Here is a 24,570-nt window from a genome sequence, read left to right on the forward strand (position 1 = left end):
GACGTCGAATTGTGGTCAAATGGATACGTCAGTGAGGTGTGAAACTATTGACGTTATTAAGACGTCGTTATTTGGTCATGTGTAGATGTCATTTTGAAGTCATAATGCTGACGTTTTTGCGACGTCATAGTATGGTCAACCTGCCATGTCATTTTGGCGTCAAATTATTGACATCAGTAAAACGTCATTTAATGGCCAACTTTTGACATCAATTAGGCGTCGGAATTAAGTAGTTAGTTAGACGTAATATTTTGGTCACGTTGAGATGTAATTTTTGAGTCATTATTAACTTGAGTCATGTTATAAACAGTTTGAAAATGATTTAGATGCATACGACTCTTATGCACATATATTTAACGGTTGACTTATGTTCAAATGTCCTGTTAAAGTGCATTTAACAATTGTTGTCGTGAGTTGTCGTGAGGGGTCGTGAGTTGTCGGTATTTAGTGACGACCCCCGACCGGCCAGGGCCGCATCGCAGTGCCGACGTTTTTTGTTGATGACATAGCGCCACCTTGTGATTAAGATTATCTTGGATGTTATGAACAGTTACTGTTTTCAAACATTCTTAAATTGAGTTTTAAAAATACAATTAACATTTAACATCAACACGTTAAATTATGAAATAAAAAAAACATAATTTTAACTGCCGTCTTATTTTCGGAATTATTTTGATGGTATCATAAAAGAGTTTAATATTTATATACATTGAAAAAGACTCCGCCATTGACCAATCAGCGCGCCGTAAAAATTCTTTCCTTTGTGCGCCGTTTTTAAAGCAGTCATATAAAAAAAACGGAAGTGACATAGTCGTGTCCCGGTGATCGTTAAGTTTTTGAAACCAACTGAGTAAGTAAAATAAATTTGCCTAAGATCCCACAAACTGTTTTGATTTCAACTATAGTTGTGTATGTTTGAATTAAACCTTAAGTTACATTACTTTTGTTTATCTCAAATGTTTTCATTGAAAAACAGCTGACCAGTGCTGACCAGATATAGGCCTACTGTGAGTGTGTAATTTTTGTAAAAAATAAATGTTTGTTTTATTTGCCAACGATATTTAATTCATGTTCAGACATGTCAGACAAAATTTAACGATGGATTCAAACTCGAGGTATACTAATATGTGGATGTCCAAGCTTGACATGCTCTTTTTGTAGGTTCCACCTACTAATTTAGTATATAGATAGGCCTATATAATTATAAAATTTAAAAACTGTGCCACCTGTCCTGTGATCTACACTTTAAAGGAACACGTTGCCTTGGATCGGACGAGTTGGTCTATTAAAAGCGTTTGAAACCGTTTGTTATGAAATGCATATGGTTAGAAAGATGTTTTAAAAGTAGAATATAATGATCCACACAAGTATCACTCGAAACTGCACGGTTTTCCTTTTACGTCGCGAACTATCACGGTCAGCCATTTATGGGAGTCAAAATTTTGACTCCCATAAATGGCCGACCGTGTTAGTCGACAGGGTAAAAAGAAAACCACACAATTTCAAGGCATGTTTGTGTAGATCATTGTATTCTACTTTTACAATATCTTTCTAACCATTTACATTTTACAAAAAACGGTTACAGAACGATTTTCAAAGACCAACTCGACCGATCCAAGGCAACGTGTTTCTTTAAAAATGAGTCTGCTGACCCTCTCTGACTGTGCATGATGGAGTTAGGACTGAGTCTTGTCTCTTTGTCTTTGACTGTATAGTCTTGCCTGGGTGGTAAAGTGCTATATTTTTTGACACACACTTAAACAGCAGACAACACTAAGTCTGTACAAAAAGTTATAAATAATTAAATAGTGTATTCATGGAAATTTTTCATTTAATAAAAAAATTAAAAGCCCAACCAAAAAACAAAACGAGGTTGACTTGACCCAGTTGACACTGACACACGAAAGTCAATAAAGTAGTAACCTTCCTCCCGACTGCGAATCCTGCTTCTCCGTCGAGAGGAGGGTAAAGTTATCGCTAGTAGGCCTATCTGATTCACATGAAAATCCAGTTTGCAAATTGGATCTTAATTCTGGAATCAATCCGTAACTTTATTTAGCGATTTATATTTGTTTTTTAATGATTTCTCCTTGCCCTGGGCTGGTGAGTCACACTCACAGTCACATCAGTAGAATTTGTATACACACATCAGTTGAAATTTGAAGTCCCGGCACCATTAGCACCGACTACTCCTACTCTAGAACTATCATGAGTGACTGAGGTTCGTTCTGCTATCATCTCCACGTTCTTGGAGACAATCGCAAAACAAACCTCATAATTCTAAGGTAGGAGTAAGCACCGACATGGCCAGGGAGATAAAATAAGATTTATCACAAATTTTGCACAACAATGCTCTAAAAGTCACTGTGCTATGGTAAGAAAGAAGGGTGCTGGGCAACACAAAATTGTACAATCTTGGCAAAGTCCCCTGTTTTGTTCCGGTACTGCATCTGCAGGGAAACAAACTGTACAAATTTGGCCAAGTCTCTGCTGGGCATAGTTTTTTGCACACATCCCTGTGTACCGGGTACCGGCTATTCGGAAGTCCGAAGTCCCCCAGGGCAGGGACTAAATAAAGTAGAAGTTGATTGTGAAAGCAGTTCATGTTTTCAAAATTGAAAGGGGGTCAGACTCGAAAATCTAAATCATTTTTTTACAAATTTAAAAATGCATTTCAAGAAGACCATAATAATGTCTACAGGCTTATGAGTGTTGGGCTCCAAGTGATGCTAGATGTTGCAGACACTAACACCATGCTAATTTATACAAATTACAGATATTGATGTACTGGAAATAACTTTGTGGCATTCAACCTGCAAGGTGCCAGTCCAATATGAGTTGGGTTGTGGACGAGTGGAAGGATGGCCTACCGGCCAAGGCCTTGCAGAAGATTCAAGAAATGGAGAAAAAGTTGGAACGTCTCGGCAAGGAGCAAAAGCAAAAACAGTTCCAGATGGAAAGTTTGGAGGCGGCCTACCAGAAGCAGGTCAGTCATATTAAGACATTATAAATCCCAGTTTTCTTAGTAGTTTTTGATGTTTCCGAGTACTGAAACATTCAAAGCATTAAGCCCGGTTCATACTTCCTGAGAATGCTCGACTACAAAGTGAATTTTCTTGCGTCCCAATTGGAAAGGGAGCGTGTACCTATTGTTACATCACCAAAGTTCGCTCGCATTCGCATGCAGTATGAACCAGGCTTTAATCTCTCAAAATTTTGATTTTGCTTGATAATTTTCATAGTTCCAAGCTCCTCTGAAAATGTCACTTTTTTCTGACACAGATGAGAAAGACTGAGGAGGAAAAAAACGCGCAGGCATCTCTCAAACGAGACAACCAGTCCATCGCTGAGACATGCCAAGAACTGGAGCGGAAACGAGAGAAAATCTCCCACGATCTGCAGAGTAAGGAGACCATGGTGTCGTGCCTAGAGGGCAAACTTTCTCATACTCAACAACAGCTTGAGACTGAGACTAGCCGTGCTACTCAGGTAAGTTGTGTGAGCCTTTTGCACGTCTGGATTTTTAGCTTTGAGAGGGCAAGTCAATTTTCATTTTGAAAAGGGCGCTTTCATTGGAAAATCTAAAAGTCTATGGGAAAGTTTTGAAAGGGCACCAAGGTCAAGACCAGGGCGTCGCTGTGTTCACAACTTAGTTGCCAAGCAATAGGGTCTGTACACATGCGTAGATGTAGTTAGCATATTCCAAACCTGCTTTGCATGACGAAAGTTGTTCTGAAGTTTCCCCCATTGTACCCTACAGGCTTTTCTCTAATAGTAAAGTTATAAATAAGGACATCACATGGCACTGCCCATTACTGGTTTTGATGAAATACTTACCAGCACATGCAGTTGTCGCTTACATTCTCATTTCAAATTCTAAAATTTACTTGTTTATCTGTCTGCCTGTGTCGTGCAGATCAAAAATGAGCTGGAAAAGGTGCAAATGGAGCACAACTCTTGCCTTCAGAAGTTGGAAAAGGTGAGCGGAGACCACGCCAGGCTCCAAGAGAACAGCACCCAGCAGCACCACCGCTTGGAGGAACAGGGTCACCGTGTGAAGTCACTGCAGAAGGAAGTTTCACAGCTGAGGGATAAGTTGGATCTCCACGAGGGAAGGACAAGGAATTACAGCTCCGGTATGGATGTGATAATAAATCATTTATTGAATTGATACTGCACTCTCTCCAGGACCAGCCTGTTCGAGGGTGCATAACAAGAAAATTGAAAAGAAACAGTTTAAAACAAAAACACAACCAACACAAAGAAATAATTCTAGTAGAGCTTAATCTGCTGATGGAAACCAGTTTATGGTACCTACCCTTGTTCAGGGTCCTCCTTGTGTGACGATACGCGGGTATTTTCGGCAGATACCCGAAAAGTACTATTAAATTTTAATACTGACTTCACAAAAATCATCAGGGAAAAATCATTTATAATTCGCCAGAGTGCCATTAGGGCATTTAAAACCAACATAGACACCAAGAATAAAACATTCCGAAGACCTTATTTCAATTCAGCGTCCTTTGGCCAAACTCCAAAAGTTTGGTGTTTGTTTAAATATAAATTATAAAACCAACACATTTACTGGGTTAGTCGTGTAACATGCGGTTCATTTGAAACGTGATTTTTTAAAAGTTTTAATCTATGGAATATACGTTTTTTAGGGGAAGGAGTTTCACAATTACTAAACAGAGTGTTTTGTGTTTTGTTTCGTTTTAAAGTGAGCTCAGCAAGCGAAGAAGAGCACTCTACCGTGAAGCAGCAGCTGAAAGACATGGAAGCTGAGAGGAATAGAGAGGTTGCCAAAGTCAAACAGTTGGAGGAACTTCTTGCACAGGTCAAGGTGAGACAAGATCCTGCCCTTCTGGATCATTCTGTATAATTTGGCAAAACAAATGCCCCAAGAAATTGTCAAATTTAAAAAAAAATTATATCTGAGCCCAATTTCGCAGAGCTGCTAAACGGCGATTTTGTGCCTACTGCATGATTTCCGCTGCTCACCGTAAGCACACAAAAAGGCCTTCTGATGACGTAACACAATACAAATGATATCCATTGTGAACGCACAAGATGGCCGCCTTATTTTTTGCTAACCTGTGAAATACGTTTACACTTTACCAAAGTTTTCTGCTACAGTAAGCACAAAAGAAAATTTGCTTACTGTTAAGCAACTTTGTTAAGAAACAAATATTAATGCTTAATTTACTTCTATTATGCGTTTTATTTTTATTTGTTACAACAGAGCACCAAGACTTCACAGCCACAGGTCCAAGGGGCTACTGATCTCATGTGTTTTGACAGTCCTGTTAAACCCCAGCAGACACAGTCCTCACCTGCATCAAACAGCGATCAGACAGCTCTACGTGATTTAGAGAATAAACTTGCTGAGGTGAAAAGACAACACGAAGGTGAGATGATCATTCAAAATGCCATTTAGCGAAATGCTGACGTTTCATCATGTTGATTTTACAAAGAAAAGTAGACCTTGGGCTTTTCTCAAAACTCGACTTGGGCTCAGGCTCAGGCTTAGACTTTACGTGCTGCGTACACAGCTTGGTCGTCAACCTGCATTTTGGAGCAGCGCATATTGCATGAACACCAGAACACAGAGCTGGAGCCTAAGGCGAGGTTTGAGAAAGGCCCCTAATTGTGTAACAATCTTTTGGAGTAGGACTTAAGACATCCCACAGTGGGCATCAATTTACAACTTAATGTTTTCAATGATTCCAAATAGGAACCATGATATTTCAAATAGGAACATGTAAAATTATACTGCTTTTCTCCTGAAGATGTATACTGACCACAATGTCCAGGTGTTGCATTTCTGGTTAATTGGCAGTCATTTCTGGTTTTTAAAAGTTCCACATCTTATAGCTCCAAACTTTACAATACATTTACGCCATGAATAAACCATACTTTGCTGTGTACCCATACATCAATAGGTTCAGTACTGCATACTAACTACTTTCCTGGTTCCTTTGAAAAAAAATTAACATGCATATTATTATAATCAAGTGGGATTTAAACCGTTGACTATTCCCGTTTGGTTTTATTTTTTAGTAAAAATTGCTTTTTAGTAAACAAGTTTCTCTGCAAAATTCCAAGCCTTCACGACTCACAGGAAAGACAACACTCTTCAGTTCCATAATGTGAGAAATGATTTGAAGGTAATTTAGTGAATTTCTTTCAACAGGATTGACCAAGGAAAACCACAAGCTGGAACTTCAGGTCCAGGCTAAGGACAAAGAACTGAGCACCTTGCAGTCCAAGATGAACAATACGGAGCAGCAGCTTACTGAGGTCAAGAAAGCCCTGACTGAGAAAGATGCAGCATTCAACAAACAGCGAGATGAGACCAACACTTTGAAGGTGCAGCTGGAGAAAGCCAATGCACAGGTAAGAAAACTGAGATAAGAGTTCTGCATTCAAAATATTGACACTTTGGTTTATGGATTATTGAGTTTTGAGGGGAAAAAAACAAGAAAATGCTTGTTAAAAAATTAAAAATAATAATCCATTGCATATGTGTCGTCATGACAGAGGGTAAACAATGAAACTCTTCTCATGCATCAAGCGCAATTGTTATACCCCGGTAACAGAGTGTGAAGATTTATTGTTCGAGAACCAGTCACATGATGTGATTCAACAATTTATGTACACAAATTAACGTATTTTACACTGGTTTTTTTCTTACGTTTGCAGTGTTTAATTGGTGTAAAAGCACTGTTCTGTAAAAGTTGTAACAATTTAAACTTCATGCAATTATCTTTAAAATTCATGTTGTTTGTGGATGTTTTTGTTTACAGCTTGAAGAACTTGGCAGAAAATCCAAACAGATAACCCAGGAGCTGGAGTGCAAGCGCCACAATGCTGAGGCTGCTCGTCAGACCCAGGAACAGCGCTTCAAGGAAAAAGAGAAGGAGCACAAACAAGAGCTCTCACAGCAGACGCAGGCCCTGACCTCCCTGGATAAACAATTCAACGATACCAAAAACAAGCACCAACAGGAGATCAATAAACTGACAACAGAGCGAGGCATGCTGCAGTCGCAGCTTGAGAAAGCACAGTTTGCTGCCCAGAAAACAGAGAAGGAGATGGGAGAGTTGAAACGCAAGGTCGACGCAGCTGGTCAAAGTATCAGTGCCCATGACAAAACGGTGGCCCAGATGGAGAAGACGATTACAGAGATGAAGAGGGAAAAAGAAAACTTAACATGCAGGCTCGATCAAGGTAACTGCAAGTTGGATAATCTTGAACGCCAGGTTGCGCAGCTAAAGCACGAAAGTCAGCACAATGAAGGCGTGGCAAATGACCTCCGCGGGAAAATACAGCAGAAGGAAGGCGAGCTGGAGAGCATCACCAGCAAGTCGGATAACCGATTGAAGGAACTTAATAACCTCATGGAGAATTTGAAGCTCAAGTTGTCAACACTTGAGACCAAGCATGCATCCGCACAGGATGTAGCCCAGAAACGAGAGCACGAGAATGAACAGCTGTCCACCAAGTGTTTCACAGCAGAAGAGGCCAAACAGAAATTACAACAACAGGTCGATGCTTGTGGAAGGGAGACTGAAGGCTTTAAACAAGAGATTGTGTCTTTGAAACAGCACGGCAAAGAACTCAAGGCAAAGCTAGATAAGGCAATGGATGTGCAAGCCCAAAGTGAAAGTAAAGTCGAAGAGAAAGACAACAAGATTTCCGAGTTGCAAGACCAGCTGAAAGAATCTAAGAACGAGGTTCAGGCAATTGGTTCTCAACTTCAGGAGCTCTCTGCAAAGCAGGAAAACAATCAGCAGATTTTGGACAAGAAGGAAGCAGAAATTGAATCTTTCAAACTTAAACTTAAGGATGTCGAAGCTACACTGCAACAATCAGAAGTCAGGCATGCTGATGCCCTCAAAGAAATGAACAACAAGGCAAATCATCTCAAGCAGCAGATAAGTGATCTAGAGAAACAGCTCCTTAATGAGAAATCTACAGCCAGTAAATTGCAAGAGAAGTGTGACAATTTCTCTGAGCAAATCCAGCAAGCAGAAAACAGTCTTAGATGTAAAACTGATGAACTTCAGACTCTCGAGAGTGAAATGGTGGTCCAGAAAAATGAACTCAAACGCGCTCTTCATGATGCCGAGGCTCAGCTTCGAGAGGCGGAGAATCAGAGAGCTACAATCGAGCAACATCATGACCAGGAATTGGGTATCAAAGTAGATGAGATCGCTACCAAATCCACCCAAATATCCAACCTTCAAAACGAAGTTGAAAAGACTACTGAGCATCTCAAGTTCTTTGAAGCCCGTTGTGGTCAGCTTCAGACGTCCAGTGATGAACTCAAAGTTAAACTTGACCAGCTTGAGTCTGAAAAGTCTCAACATGATGCCATCCTGAAATCCAAAGATGAGGAACTTGACAAACATCAGGCAACACTTGCCCAACGAACGACTGATTTGGAGTCCATTATCGGCACACTCAAACAGGAAAATAGCAGCCTTCATGCAGACTACAAGAAAGCTTGCGAACTTGCCGACGCCAAAGGGTCCGAAGCAACGGATCTGTTGAACAGGCTGGAAACAGTGGAGGTGGAACTTGAGAAATTGAGAGAGCGATTGAACAGGACTGAAGCAGACTTGGAGCTGGCCAAGAAAGCTGTGCAGTAAGTGTGATTTGATGTGTATTCTCTAAGGACCTCTGTAATTTTGTGGATGAGATGACAACAATTGGATTGTTTTGGAAGATTCAGAAATTTTTGAAGATATAATAATTTACTCCACAGTTATGATTTAATTAAAACACTATTTTCATTTAGTGGTGAAAACACAGCACATAATGCATTATTTTATAAAATGTTTTACTTGTTATGTTCTATTACAGAGATTCAAAGATTCTTCAGGACGATTATACTAAAACCTTGGCAGACAACGAGGGATTGCTCGAGACTCTTCAAGAAGAATTTGAAGAGATGAAACTGCAGCTTCAGAATTCAAAGGAGAAACATCAAGGTGCTGTGGCACAACTGAAGGAAAAATACAACCAGGCAGAAGCTAACATAGAGGCTAAATCTCAAGAAATTACTGAGTTGACAGAGGAAGCAAAACGTCTGGAGGATACGGTTGAATCGTTGACGAAGCAACTAGCAAATGTGGAGTCAGATCTCCAGAATACAGCCTCATCTGCAGAGGTGCGAGCAAAGGAGATTTCCGAGATGGCACGCAATTTAGAAGTGTCCGAGACGGAGTTGGGCAGCAAGAAACATGATTTGGACATTACAGAGAAAAGATTGTCTGATGCTCAACGTGACCTTCTCATCACTCAAGAGGACTTAGAAACCACTAAACAAAATCTTGCCTGCAGGGATGAAGAGATCCAAAAACTGATACAGGAGGCGAGAGAACTGGAGTCCAATCTTGACAGCTCCAGCAAATCCCTGGAGACAACGATCAACAGTTTGGAAGAAGAAAACGCAGTTCTCACCGAAAAATGTAGCAATGCCGTGACAACTATCACAAACAAAGAAACGACTATTGGAGAGTTAATGGGTCAAGTTGAAAATAAGGAAACGGAAGTTCATGCACTCAAAGAGAAAATTAAAACATTTGAAGAGAGTGACTCTGCTGCAGAGACAACGATGGAGACACTTCGCGAGCAGGTTAGTCATCAACAAGAACTTCTTCGGACAAAAGATGAAAAGCTTTCTGGCACAGAGGAAGAACTACAAAAATTACAAACACTATTCGATGGGATCTCTGGAGATCTTAAATCGAAGAATGAGCAGCTTGAAAACATGAAGGCAGAATTTTCACATCAGAGTGATCAAAATGAGATTGCATTGAACCAAAAGCAGTCTCTTGTGGATGATCTTTCATCGATGATAAGTTCGACCGAAATGGAATTCGTCCAATGCCAGATGAAATACTCTCAAGTCGAAGAAGAACTGACACTTCTGACAAGAGCCCATTCCGAACTCAAAGACAGATATGATGCGAGCCAACAACACCAGCACAGCATGGACGAAACACTCCAGAGTAACCTACAAGAAATAGAAGAGCTGCAACAAAAGTTGGATGAGACCTTGGGTGAAAAAACAAGATCAACAGAAAATCTTGAAGCATCAAAATTGAGACTCAGTGAGCAGTTGGAAGAGAGTGCCGCTCTCATCACTGAAAAAGAAACTCAATTAGAAAACCTCAACAAGGAATGTCACACCCAGAAAATGGAAATGGAAACCCTCACTGCTGCTTTACACTCTGACATCGCAAACTTACAAGAAAAAGTTTCAGGCCTGCAGACAGCCCTGGACAAAACAAAGGATCTCCATCGTGCCACTGTGGAGGAGTTGGAAAAGACAAAAGACAAGCTGACATCGACCACAGAGGAAAACGAGAGGATGCAAGGACGCCTTGATCTCATCCAGATGGATATCGAAGACAAAGATGACTGCATGGAAGCTTACAATGAGCAGGTATCCAAGATGGAGGATAGCATCAAAGCCCTGCAGGAGACCAAGCAAGAAAACAGTGAAACCATCAGAGGCTTCAAGACAGAGCTTGAAAAGGCACACAATGAAATGGATGTTGTCAGAAAAGAAAATGACGACCAGAAAGTTGAGCTTGTTAACTTAAATGAGAAAGAATCACATCAGGAAGAAGTCGTGAAGAATTTAAAGGCAGTGTTGATTGAGAAGGAAGATAGCATTGCATCCCTCACCGAAGAATGTGCTGCTCTCAAAGCTGACACGGATAAGCATTTATCTGAAATTAAAGAGAAGACACAAGATGTTGAGTCAATAGAAATGCAGATTGAAAACCAGACTCAAACCATGGCTTCCCTGAAATCGGGTCTGGAGGAAAAGACTTTGCTGGTAAACCACATGGAGGCTAAGTGTGCTGATCTTTCACAAAAACTAGAAGAGAGGGATTCCCTTCTTGAAGACAACCAACATTCATCACAGGCCAAGCAGGAACAGCTGGAAGAGTTGCAGAGTAAGTTGTCACAGACTAAAGAAGAACTTGATGCCACAATTAGAAAGATGACCCAAGAGGCCAGTGGACTTCTGTCTCAGCTTGAAATCAGTCAGATGGACGTTGAAGATCGTGAACAGTCTCATCAGGAGGTGATCGCTAAGCTGGAACAGAAGGACCAGCTATGCAAACAGCAGGAGATCAGAATAGCTAATCTTACCGCCGAGTCGGAAGAGCTTCAAAGCAAAACTGAGGAGTTGGAGAACGTGAGGGTCGCCCTTGAGAAAAACCTTTCTCAGTTTGAAAATGATATGAAGGTTGCCGTCGAGAAAGAGGAGAGTGTAATCATTGATCTGAGGCAGAAAACAAACACTCTGGAGGCGGACAACTCAAACGTAAAAGCTGAATTGCAGAAGACCCAATTTACTCTTGAGAATACGGTTGAAGATCTGGATAGCCTGACGGAGCAGTACAACACAACTTGTGAGAAATACGAACTGCTGCAACAGCATCATCTGGAGCTTACATCTAATCATTCCGAACTGAAGAGCGAGTTTAACACTATTGTCGGTCAGAAGGATACCCTCCTTCAGAGCAATCAGGGTCTGAGGCAAGAGCTAGAGGAAGCAAAAGAAACCATCCGTCAGGCGAGTGGAGATGCAGAGGTGGAGAGGCGGGCACTGCATGAGAAGCTTCATACTCTCACTACTGAACACTCACAGCTCCAAGCAACATACACTGAGACACTAGACACATTGACAGGTATGTTTAAACTTTTGTGAATGACTTGCCTTTTGACAGAGAGGAATTCTCTGTCTTTACCTATTTTGCTCATCAACATGTACTCTTTTATCAATCCCCTTTGTTAGGAATTGGTAAAATGTGTTTGCTAAACATAATTTCTTAAACATTATTTAACAAATAAATCAAAATCGGCAAAAAAAATAAATCCTCAGGATTGTTGCTAAATAAACTCAATGTACATTGTGTATGTATATTCTTTCAACAATTCAAGACAAACGTAATGTTTGGTCCTTTGAAGAAAAGAGGAACATTTTATGGAGTACAAGGGCTCACCTACATGTATTGTACACACAGGGAACGACTTTGTTGTATAGCAAAATCATACATTTTTAAGTCCATACATTTTGCATAGCCAAATTAAAAATGCTTTAGGATATTTTAGATACATGCTGTGTTTAGAACGCTTTTGCATTTTCCCATTGTGAAATAAAAATAAAGTGGCATCTCTCGGCATGAATTTGGGGGGAAATTGGTGTTCTAACTCGACGTGAACCAGCGTCAACTGGTTCAGGATGCAACAAGAGACTATCATATCAGTTTATTGGGTTTTTGGTCGCAATTTGTGATTCACTTTTTAAAATTGCATAGCAAACCATCCAAATGGCAACTGCAAACTTTAGTGTGATACACGCTATATCATTCCATGACTTTTGGTGTGTACTTAAATTTTTTCAGGCTATTTGATCACAATTTAGTCACATTTTTCAAAGGGAAAACGAACGGAAAAAAAGACCACAGTATGAAGAATATCATGCATGTCAATATGATTCAAAATCCAATTGTTAAATCCTGCTTTCATCCTTGTTTTTAAGGTGTTCTTCATAACATGCTTAAATGTTGGCGTTAATTAAATGCTTCATATTGTTTTCATTATTGTACAGATATTTCTAAACAACAAGAAGTAACTAAAGAGAAACTGCAACAGCTAGAGACCGAGAAATCTGAGCAGCTGACTAACTCTGACGCTACTGTGGGTGCATTGAAAGAAATGGTGCAGCAGCTGAAAGCTGAGCTGGGCTCAACCCAAGACACTCTCAGTCTAACGAGAGAACAACTCTCTGACCAGGAAACTCTATGCTCTCAACTTCAAGAGACTGTTGCAGCAGAAAAAGAGAATCAAACTATCATGGTCAAGGAACTCAAAATAAAGCTAGCAGCAATGGAATCCGTCTGGGATGATACACAGACTAAGCTGACAGAAGTCGAGAAGTCACTGGAAACTTCCATGGAGCGTGCTAGCAGCTTGGAAGCTGCAAAAGATGCTCTTGACGCAGACCTAAAAGCTTTAAACCAGAAGTGCAATCAACAGGAGAAGACCATCAGCAAGCAGGGCAATCAGATTTGCGACATGGAGGTCGTAGTCAGCGACAAGGAAGCTGAAATCGAAGAGATGAAGTCGCACCTTGATGAAACAGAGGACCAGCTTTCCAGTAGTCAGCAGGACTACAAGAAGGAGTTATTGAGCAAAAGAAAAGAGGTTGCTAGTCTCCAAAGCGAACTGTCAAGTCTGAGGGAAAGTTTTGAGCTTAACGAAGACGCCCTGCAGATTGAGAGGGAGAAAGCTAGGGAAAAAGAGGAGGACACGGAGGCTCTCAAAGAAAAGACTAAGTGTGAGATAAGCGCTGTACGGCAACAACTTGAGAAGGCTGAGAATGAACTGAAGATGGCACTGCAAAAACATGTGGAAGATAACCATATCGTAGAGGACTTGGGTAGCCAAATCAGACTGCTGAAATCACAGTTAGATGCCGACAGAGAAATGTATGAAAGAAAAGAGTTTGAGATTACAGAGCATGAACTTCAAGCACAGGAACAAAACTCAACGCTTAAAGAAGAAATCTCAAAGTTGGAGAGTACAATTTTGGAAAAGGACACATTCATAGCTGAACAAAAATCTTCTGAGCTTGAGTTTCACGAGAGTGCTCTCTTGAAGGCAAAATCCAGCGAAGAAATAGAAAAACACCTCAACCAACAAGTTTCCGAAGTCAAATCAGAGGTATGCGAGCTTGAGAAACAGCTTGAAAGCAAGGCAGAGCTGATTGAACATTTAACGCAGCAGATAGAGTCATTGAAGGTCTCACTATTCGACGAGAAATCGTGTCTGCTAGAGGCCCTTGCAGAGAGTGAAGAAAAACTGGAACAATCGAATACCAAGTACAGAAGTGAACTTGATCTGTTGGAGAGAAAACTTGAAACTGTCAAGGAAGAAAGTCAAGATGCTTTAGATGAGCAGAGAAACTGTACCTTGAGGTTACAAGAACAACTCGACCACATCAGGGACACCCATTCAGCACAGACAAAATCTGAAGAAGAATATCTAGTCAGCCTGAAGATGGAGAAACTTGAATTGGAATCTGCTGTTGCTGATATGCAAGTTTCTGTTGAAGAAAAAGAATCCGAGCTGCAGAAACTGAAAAAAGATCAAGCAGACAAAGACCACAAGTTGAATACAGCTGTTACTCACATCGATGCCCTGCAGTCAGAAATTCATGAGCTTAGAGATGTTGCAGTGATTGCCGACAAAGAAAATACCAGTGTGAGAGAAGAACTAGCTAGTCAAATCCAGTCACAGTCACAACAACTTCAGACACTATCAGACAAACTTGGAGCAAAGCAACGCGAAGCAGAAATAACTCAGGAGGAGAAAAAGCGTACTGAAGATGAGTTGGTACTACTAAAGCAAAGCATGATGGAAGGTAATGATGTTTCTGATGCAGTTAAGGAAGAGCTTGGGACAAAGCTTGATTGTGTTCAACAGGAAAAAGAAACAGCAGAGGCAAGAGTTACTGATCTACTTCAGCAGCTAGACTCCTCAAAGAAAACATCCGTAGAGCTCCAGTATGAGCTGAGTGTTCTTAAAAATGATGTTGACTCGCACTGTTTCACCAGTGAGGAGCAGATGGCTAGAGTGAATAATGCTGTCGCTGAGAATGAAAAGCTGAAGGAGGAAGCTAACACTATGCAAATGGAAAATACAAAACTTCAGACCGATTGGAAAGCTGCCCTATGCCAGGTTGAATCACTAAGCAGTGAATCGGAGCAGTTTCAGTTCAAGCAGAGTGAGTTGCTGGAACAGATTGGACAACTAGAAGAGCAAACAAACAACTTCAAATCCGAGATAGAGCGTCAACAATTTCAGCTGAACCAACTGCAGGAGACAAACGGCTGTCTGCAAAGAGAAGTAAATGAGAGGTCAGTTGCTTTGGAGCTGTTGGCATCAGAGAAAACTGAAGTTGTCCGCACAAATAATGAACTGAACCAGGAAATGTCCGAAGTGATGAGCACTCATGAGAATACCAAAGAACAAAATGCTTTGCTGAAGGACGAGATATTTATCCTCGAAAGAAAGACCCAAGATCTTGAACTCATTGTGGAAAGCCTCAAAGAAGAAAACTCCAAAGAGAATGCAGAAAAATTGTCTAACTTGGAGAATGCCAAGACATCTGGGAGTGATGTTTTGTCTTTGAATGAAAAAGTAAATGTCCTTGAAGAAACAATCGAAAGACTGAGAGGAGAAAAAGAAGAGATTGTCAACAATTATAACTCTGTGGCCGAATCCCTTCGCTCATCACAGCAAGAGAATCTAGATCACCAAAGTGCTCTTTCTAGCCTACATCTGGAGAAATCTGATGTTGAGAAACAACTAGAGGCATCCCAAATGAAATGGAGTGATCTTACACAAGAGAAGGAGAGTCTTATTCAGGAGTTAGCTCTGAAAGCGGAAGAGAAAACTGCCATTGAGGAAGAGCTGGCATCAGGACGAGTGGAAGTTCAAGAAATAAAAGATGGCTGTGAGCAACTTAAACTCCACATCAGCAGTATGGAGCAAGAGCACACCGCTGTTAAGAACCAACAAGTGGAGTTGCAATCTACAGTCACTGAACAGGCCAACAAACTAACTGAGCTTTCAGAATCGTTAGCAGACGCTGAAGCTGCAAAAGAAGAATTTCATTGGCAGTTGAAGACTTCAACTAGTGATCTGCATAAGCAACTTGAAATTGTCTTGACGGAAAAAGAAAATCTGGCTACCGAAAATAAAGCTTTTGCTGTCAAGGTGGCCACATTGGAAACGGAAATTGCAGACCTGAAAAGCCAGCTCAATATCCAGGAAGCTGATTCTAGGGTGACAACTGATCAATTGACTCGTGATATCAACCAACTTATGAATGAGAGACAAGAAGCTCTTGAACTGCTGGAAAATCTGAATTCAAACCAAACAGTAGAGGCAGTTGAAAAAGGTGAGCTGGAAAGTCAAATCAAGCTGAAAGAAAGTGACATTGAAGAAAAGAATAAGATGGTTTCAAGTCTTCAAGCCTCTTTGGAAAGCATGGAAAAAGATAATGCAGATCTGACTGCAAAACTAACCATTATTCAGAGGAACCTAGAAGAAGCTAACAATGACAACTGGGACACGACCGAAAGTCTTCAGGATAAACTGACTGAACTGTCAACTGCAGAAGAAAACATCGTCTCCTTGAAGGAACGTATTGAAACTCTTGAATCAGAAAAGCAACACTTGGCTAGTAGCATGGAAGAGTCATCTACTATTCAGAACGTCGAAGTCAACAGATTATCGGATGAACTCCAGATTGCTTCAGATAATCTTCAGGAGGTTTCACAAGAGAGGTCCGATCTTGCAAGCAAGATTGAAACGTTGACCTCGCAGCTTGAGAACAGTGAATCCAGCCTGGTTAATGTAGCAACAGAGAATGAAACTCTAAGAGTCGAAACGGATGAGCTGAAAGACACACTGAAACAGGTGCAAACAGAACTTAGCGACAGCAAAGAACACGCCAAACAGTTGGATCATCAATTGGAATCCTTGAAGTCACTGCAACAAAAGATGGAGCAGGGATCTGAAGAGGAAATATCTGCCCTCAGCTCAGAGATGGCTAACCAACAAGATCAACTCAAGGAGCTTTCACAGAGGTTCAACACCCTACAAGAAGAGAACCAAAGATTGAAGGAGCAAAATGGTGAGATGCAGTCCAAGGAAGAAGACTTCTTGGAGAGACTGAGCTGTTTAGAAACTGAAGGTCAGAATGGGAACTTGTGGAAGGAAAATTTGGACGACCAGATCAAGTCCATTGAGTACGATCTCGGTGAAAAGACGAACAAAGTTGAGGAACTAAGCACCCAGCTGCAAGTGTCAGAATCTGCTAAGCGTAACATGGAAGAAGAACTTGAGACTGTTGTGGTGGAGAAACAACAACTGGAAGCAGAAAAGGCGGATTTGGAGTCAGAACTCCAGACTTTCCAATTGGAGAAGAAGACAATGGAAGATCAAATTTCAACTCTCTCGTCACAAAACGCTGCCTCTGAATCTCTGAATGTGGAGGTCCAAGATTCCAATGCGTTGCTTGAGTCTGAGCTGGGTCGCCTGAGGTCACAAATTGATGAGGATGATAACAGATTCAAGAATCTGAAAGAATCTTTCCAAGAGGCAGAGGAGAACAGTAAGCAGAGGATGGACGTGATGAGCACTGAGCTGGAGGAGGCTAAGATGAGACTGGAGGCAAAAGATGAAGACATTGAGAGCAAAAAGGTAAGATTATTTTTATTTATTTATTTCAGCAAAACCACAAAAAATAAAAGATAAAAATACCATGTATTTACAATAAAAGGTGCATTTATAAACATGTATTCAATAACGCTGACACTCGTGGAAGACCCCCCAAACCATCTTGACAAAGTTTTACTTTTTTGTTGCGTGAACAACCATTTTCTTTCCACAGAGAAGTGAACAAATTTTGTGTCTGTACTGTTTTGGTCGTGCGAAACTGTAAAAGTTTCTGAGAGACTCCGGCATGAAGTGTTTCCTACTTTTAAAAATCTGATTGCCGTATTTTAGGCTCTTGGAAAATCTGAAAACCTTTGATTAAATGGCATGAAAAGTCTACCACAGCTTACACACAGACTACATGTGTAAATAAAGTTTGTCTACTTTCCCTACCAAATATCTTGCCTGGAGACTGCACCATGCTCTTGAAAAATAAAATAAATACTTGATTTGGATAAATTCATACAGACCAGATTTTTCCTATTTTATTAAGAAATGCTTTTTCTTTCAGATTGAACTTGATGCCATTAACAGTGAGAAAAACGATCTGGAGAAGGTTCTACAAAGGAAACATGAGGATCTACTCAGAGTCCAGACAGATCTTAGCACTGAAGTTGAACGTTATGAAAGGAGGATACTGACACTTGAGGAGGAGTCCAGGAAAAACATTGACCATTTGAGAGAAGAGGTTAGTTACCATTTTTCATCATCAGTCGGCTGCACAGCAGGCGGACACAAGATTCTCCCGTTCTGTCCTGTGCTAGTCTCTGAATCTCCAGCGGGGAGAGCAGAACATCCGGTGATACTAATCTTTTGATATACTTTGCGTATATCAGGCGCTGATGACCTTGTTTGCGCTGGCCATGAGATGGGGAGTAACTATCTTTAAAAAATTGATTTATTATTGAGAGTTCTGAGTGCATACTGATTTATAGCAATGTTTACTAAATGACCTGCTTGAACAAAAACGGCAACAAGGGATCTTTGTTGATATTCATTTGCAATGTTTTCAATCAATATGGAAATTTAGTTCATACGATACAAGGTTAAACAAATGATTTTGAAAACTCTTCTCCAGTGGTTTAGAACAAGGTTTGCGAAAAATCCCTGTTACGTCATCACCCATGTTTCATTATTCGTGGGAGCTCCATATAGCATATAAACTTACTTGGTACTGAGCAACTGAGAGCTGTTGATAGTATGACACATTGTGAGAAATGACTTCCTCTGAAGTAAAATGGTTTTTTAAGCGAGAGGTATTTTCTCACTAAGATATTAAAAGACTTCAGCTAAAGACTTTTATTTCAACCTGAAAGCACACAATTTTGTAGAACAAATGTTTTTTCTTTAATCATTTTCTTGCAATACTTTCACAGGCTTGTTATTTTATGCATATGTTGGGATATATTGCGTGAGAATACTTTAAGTAGCTGAGAATACTTTAAGTAGCTGTTTAAAAAGCCTTTGTTGGTGCACTGCCAAATAGCCAGGAACTTAAAATATATATAACTCTTGATAGCATATTGTTTTCCTCCAACTGCAGCATGACAATAAGATCTCATCCCTGGAAGAGAGACTTGAGAATGAGAAGGAGACGGTATGTGATCTCCAGAGGCTCCTTGAGACAATCCGAGTTGAGAAGTCTGAATCTGACGAGACTTTGCTGAGTGCAACGAAACAGCTGGAGAATCTACAGGCAAATTCCTCTCGACAGGTCAGTATTGACCCTGTAAACTTTAAGTAACATTTTCAGCTAAGAGCAAGTTCGGGTTACACTCGACTTACCAGAAACTGTGCCAAAGCTCTCGAATTGACCATAGTCGACCATGCCTCTAGTGCATGGTTCGATGTAGTCAATCTCCCTGTGCTCTATGGTTTCTGGTTAGTCTAGTCGGTCTAGTCACCACCCCAACTTGCTCCATGTATGACCAACCAGTCAAAACCAATCTACTGCATGGATTGTGTAGGATGGCACATCTGTGCACCAATTTACACTCTAACTTTTTACAGCCTCGGCATGAACAAGTGGATTTCATTGAAGCAGTTTCCCATGTCTTTCTACACAGTTACAAAATATGGTTGAAAAGTCCTCCATGTTCTTTAGATTGGAAGTGTTGGAAATTTGTTTAATTTGCCACTCATCTGTTAATGTTTATTCATGAATTGCAGGAAGAGAAACTCCAAGAGTTGAAGTCTGAATGTGAGCAACTGAAGCTTTCCACAGAGAAGGCCAACCAAGCTATGAAGACGATGAGCATCAAGCTGAAACGAGCAGAACAGGATCCTTCCCCGAGCAAGAAACACCTGCAAGAGCTAAAGAAGCTTGAAGCTAATTGTGCCAAGCTGCGAGGACAGCTGGCCGATGAGAAATCAGCCCGTGTCAGAGCAGAGGAAACCCTGGAAAAAGTCACCGCGTTGGAAGAGAATACATCCAAGGAGGTTGTTGAGAAGACACAAACTTTGTCAAAGCAAATAGAAGAACTGAAAAAGGATAAAGAGTCTCTTCACGGAAAGCTTCAGCTATCCATAAACAACTCGCGCCGACTTGAGAAAGATCTATCAACCCTTCAAAGTCACGTGTCCAGTCTAGAGTCCGAGTCATACAATAAGTCATCGAGGGCCAAGACGCAAGGCGAGAACGATAAGAGCCATGAGCTGCAAAAGAAGCTTGATGAGAAGGAAGAGGAAGCCATCAGTCTGAAAGAGCTTGCCGAGACCAATGAGAGGGAAGCTGAACAATATCTTAGAAACTACACAGACTTAACTAAAAGGTATCAGAAGGTAGAGGCACTGAATGACACATTATCCAGTAAAGTGAAGATCCTTACATCGATGCTGAAGGCAGCCAAAGCAGCCAAATCGGAGCGTCCTGCCGACAGCTCAAAACCAGCTTTGGTTTCTCAGAATGCGCCACTGGTAAAAGTTGCCCTACCAGCAGATGATCCAGCAATCAAAGCCCACTTGCTCTCCAATCATACCAATAACTTTCACGGCCAGTCCAAATCATCTACCGGTGCAGTAGAAGTAGCAGCACCACCCAATTCATCGGTGGAGTCTACCAAGACACCAAGTCCAGGGCGTAGAAGGACTCGACTATCGGCAAGGAGGCGTTCATCAACAAGTAAAGTAGAAATTGCACAGTCTATTACTGCTCCAGCAACCAACACCGAAGTTACTATCAACCCTGAGGTGCCCATGAAAGTCGAATCCCTCAATTCTCAAGAGAAGGTTTCTGTTGTCAAAGTGGAGGTTGAGAACAACCATGTCAGTCATCTTCCAGTGAGGGCTGGTAAGCGCCCCTTGAACACCCCGGTCAAGCCCGTTGAGACCAAGCGAAGCAGGAACCTGAGTGGACAAGAAGCCGGCCAATCTGAACAATCCAATGCAAGAACAACTGAGCAACAGAACAGAGGCAAGTCCCCCAATATCTTCCATCCAGTGTGTTCCATTTTTTTTAAAGGGTTAATAAATTGGGATATTGCACTGACATCACTTGAACAACTAGAACCCAAACCTTTTCAAAAGACAATTTATATCTGTTTCAATGTCAAAAACAGAAAATAAAACAAAAATTCACACTTCTACAAAAAAAAAATGTTTGTGGGAGTATTGGCTCTGAAAAGAGCCGGCCGGTGTGGTCTTGACGTTTCGAACAGTATACTCCACTTGTCTTCAGGAATTTCATTTTTCGTTACAAATTAGGCCCAAGCCAACACAATTTGCTTTGAACATATACCTTTATTTCCACAGTTTATAAAAGAAAGTATTGTTTGAAATTACTACAAATTTATGTTTATAGGTCATTTAATATTCTATTGTTTTTGTCAAGCAGGGCGATTGACAACCAGAAGTCGTCTCAAGCCACCTACGACAATGCGCTCCACCCGCAGCAGCAGGTCCCAGGAGAGTACAGCGACAGCAACCACCAGCAACAGCTTCATTCCACCCAGCAATAGTCAGGATGCAAAGCAAGGCTTTAACTTCAGAGCAGCTGCAAACATGGAGGGACTGCCTCAACGAGTGACTCGCAGCAGTCAAAATTCTCAGGGAGAGGTAAGTTCAACAAACAAAAAAGGGTTGATACTCTTACAAATAGGGGGACTTTTAGGATGCTTGGTGGTAGCAGACTGACCGGGTAAAATCCATTGTTCTTGGTAATATGCGCATGCTCAGAACTCTGAAATCTGGAAATGAACAATGGAAATTTACCTGGTAAGTCTGCTGCCACCTAGCGTTCCAAAGTCTCCCATTACAGCAACCTAAAGCAAGATGACTCTTGAATCAACTGGCCCAAGCCACATAAACTGTTAGAGATTTGATTAGTTAGTTTTCTTTCAAGACCAATGTTATTCATACACAGTGAATTTTTAAAACTCAATACCCAATGAAATGTACATAAAGTGAATTTGAATTGCCATTCATAAGTTCTCGGGACAATTTATCCATTCTGATTGGTCGGGGAGAGATTTTGTGCACTATGTGAGTGTTTAAATGTGCACGCATGATACTAATTTACGCATAACCCAATCAATACACTGGTACTCAATGTACAATCTTATTAGCATGCACGCGTACACACAACCGTTGAGCGTTCATGCAATTTTTACCCAGAGCGAGCCTGTGGATGTGACAGTGATTGAAGCATGTACACAGAATTTTATAGATGTTCCAACATTGATAAAAGAAAGGCATTTATGAATGGGAATAAAAGACTAGTGACTTGGTCTTGATCGGCCATCCTGTATCATTTGGTTTGGTCCTTTGTCGACCCTGTCTGTTTTAAACGGCTGTGTGAGACCTCATTGCCTACTCTTTTATTCCCTTATTCTAATTCTATCACGAGACTCATATAAGTCATTTTTTTGTATTTCCTATACAGTCTGGTCTTCATCCAGCAGCCTTAGAGACCATCACAAACAGCCCAAGAAGGCTGCCACCAACTACAGAGGCCACTAAGCGTCGCCGTGTGGGTGGAGCACAGCGCTCGCTCAGTCTAAAGAAATCCCCTGAGCAGCTGTCAAAGAGACCACAGACAACCACACAAGAAAAACAAGAAAACTGTGAAATACAATAACTGTACAAAAATACTTAAAATGTTTATGTGTTTGTATGTTTTGGTGTAGCTTTTTGCCTTTTAACCAGATGCAGTGAATCAGTAAATGTGGGACACAATAGTTTTTACCAAGTGATGTGTTGAGATAATTTGTGAGTACTGTGAAAAGTAGTTTAAAAAGTGTTCTTTATAAATTTAAAAGGAGTTCTTGAGAACAAAAATTCCAGTTTTGAAAATAAATACTTTTATGCTTCAAAAACATGTTTGCTTAAGAAAGTTGATGCAACAAAGAGTAGTGAAGTAGCATGAACTTGTTTTTGTTCAAATAAACTTTAGTACGCTCTGGATGACACCAATATATGTAACGAATCCTGATAGCAATGCAACAAACTTTTAACGATCATGACATTTTTTGTACTTCTTGTTGAAATCATTACCTTTATGTTTGTCCTATAAGTTGTTTAACACTTTTTATAGTTTAGCTGTTTGCAATGTGTTGTTGTTGGAACTACCATTTTGGAAGAAAGAAAATTATATTCCTCTTTTGTGAACTAGATTTTGGCAACTAGATTTGTGAATATAGTTGCTTCCAACACTGTCGCATTCCTTTTTTTCTCTTTTTTTTTTAAAGCTGTGTTGAAATAGATAAGACAGTTTTGGTTTACCAAGTTCTACATCAACATAAGCCTAAAACCGAGTCTGAATTGAAAGTAGGGGTTGTTTTTTGTGCTACTTCTAAAATGAAACAAAAATTAAACAAGTCTATAAAAAGACACAGCAGTTGATTTCACTCATATAAACACATGTAGATCATTGATAGTTTTTGATTACTTAAGACATAAACTTGTACCATTATTAACTGTAAAGCTGAGCCATCTGTTAGGCAAAGTACCCACCAAAGATTGATCTTTATTTTCAAGTAGTTTAATGCTGTCCAAAGTAAAAGGTAAAAAGACTCAAATCTTTCCTTATTTACTTGGCTTTTGAGTATAGCTTGTAAATATGTACATGTAGTATACTGTTAAATAATAACCTTTCTTAAACTTTACTTGTAACTCATGATCAATACTCATGTAGATTTTGTTTCATAACATTCCACTTTTAGTAGATAGAGACATAAGTCGCTTTGACTTTGAGTAGTTCTTTCCAAGCCATCGCTGGAATTTTGTGGATGCAGTTAAGGGCCATTGCTACCCATTGCCCTAGTCGTGAAATTAGTGTTTGTACTTCACCTCAGAATGTCCAATGTGAACATTTTTGAAATGAACACTTCTAAAGAAAAATTTAACTTGCTGTCCTAGCTTTTGTTCAGATCAAATTAGTATTAGTATTTAAAAAGAAAAAAACATAAATCCAATGTGATGTTTTGCTCATTGTTTTGTGCTTGTAAATAATGCTCGCATGTGTAAAATGCTTCATTTTCAACTGTCATAATTTTTACAATCTGGATTATATAGAGATAGGTCTCCAGGGGTCGAATTTACAAAACTGTTCCTAACTAAGGATCGATCTTAGGATTTGGGACTAGTCCCAGCCGTAAGATTGTTCCTATACGATGGGTCTTAAGTAACTCTTTGTGAAATTGGCCCAGGCAACACAAGTACATACAGTCTGTTTTTCATATTTTCTCTTTTCATGAGCTAAATGTAAATAGCTGCGCCTGAAACTCAAAACAGCTTTCTCGTGGATGATGATTTCAGCTTGTAAATTCATATTTCATGTTTTTGATGATTCTCATGCAAATATATGATGTGACAATTTTAAATTGAAACCAGTGTGAGAAATTGAGTTTGTTATTGTTGGGTTGTGAGTTCCTTGGTTCACATTCAATCTTTTTTATTTTTTTATGGATGTGTTTATTTTATAATGTTATCATTTTTGGGGTCCCGCATCATCCATTTTATTTTAAAAGGAGATTTGTTACTTTAAATGACTGTAAAATGTTCAAATTGAAGTTTCCGTTTTTTTAAACAAGTTTTAAAGAAATCAAAATAGTTCATTGAAACATTCAATTCAACAAATTAATAATAAAACAACCTGTGAACATTTAAAGGGAACATAAGTCTTTAGTTTTTGGAACTGTTTGATTGGTTTAATCATAGGGGCTACAGAATAATTATAGGAAAAGTGACTCAAGTTTCCAAATTGGGCGGTCGGTCCACCCTGCCTGCCTTTTGATTGTTTGCGCATTATAAATA

At 40.1% G+C, this 24,570-nt stretch overlaps 1 protein-coding gene across 1 annotated transcript; it reads left to right on the plus strand.

The window, feature by feature from the left end:
* The first annotated feature begins 790 nt into the window (after positions 1-790).
* Positions 791-24,143, plus strand: LOC139947924 (uncharacterized). The gene is made up of 15 exons (XM_071945787.1): positions 791-850; positions 2,777-2,986; positions 3,283-3,489; positions 3,917-4,136; positions 4,722-4,843; positions 5,243-5,408; positions 6,194-6,396; positions 6,807-8,650; positions 8,869-11,717; positions 12,641-17,304; positions 17,831-18,007; positions 18,863-19,033; positions 19,489-20,731; positions 21,152-21,372; positions 22,199-24,143. The coding sequence occupies exons 2-15, from the start codon at positions 2,834-2,836 to the stop codon at positions 22,391-22,393; spliced, it is 12,435 nt and encodes a 4,144-aa protein (XP_071801888.1). The 5' UTR covers positions 791-850; positions 2,777-2,833; the 3' UTR covers positions 22,394-24,143.
* Positions 24,144-24,570: the final 427 nt, after the last annotated feature.

The sequence above is a fragment of the Asterias amurensis genome, chromosome 1 (genome assembly GCF_032118995.1).
Source record: "Asterias amurensis chromosome 1, ASM3211899v1".
NCBI lineage: Eukaryota > Metazoa > Echinodermata > Asteroidea > Forcipulatida > Asteriidae > Asterias > Asterias amurensis.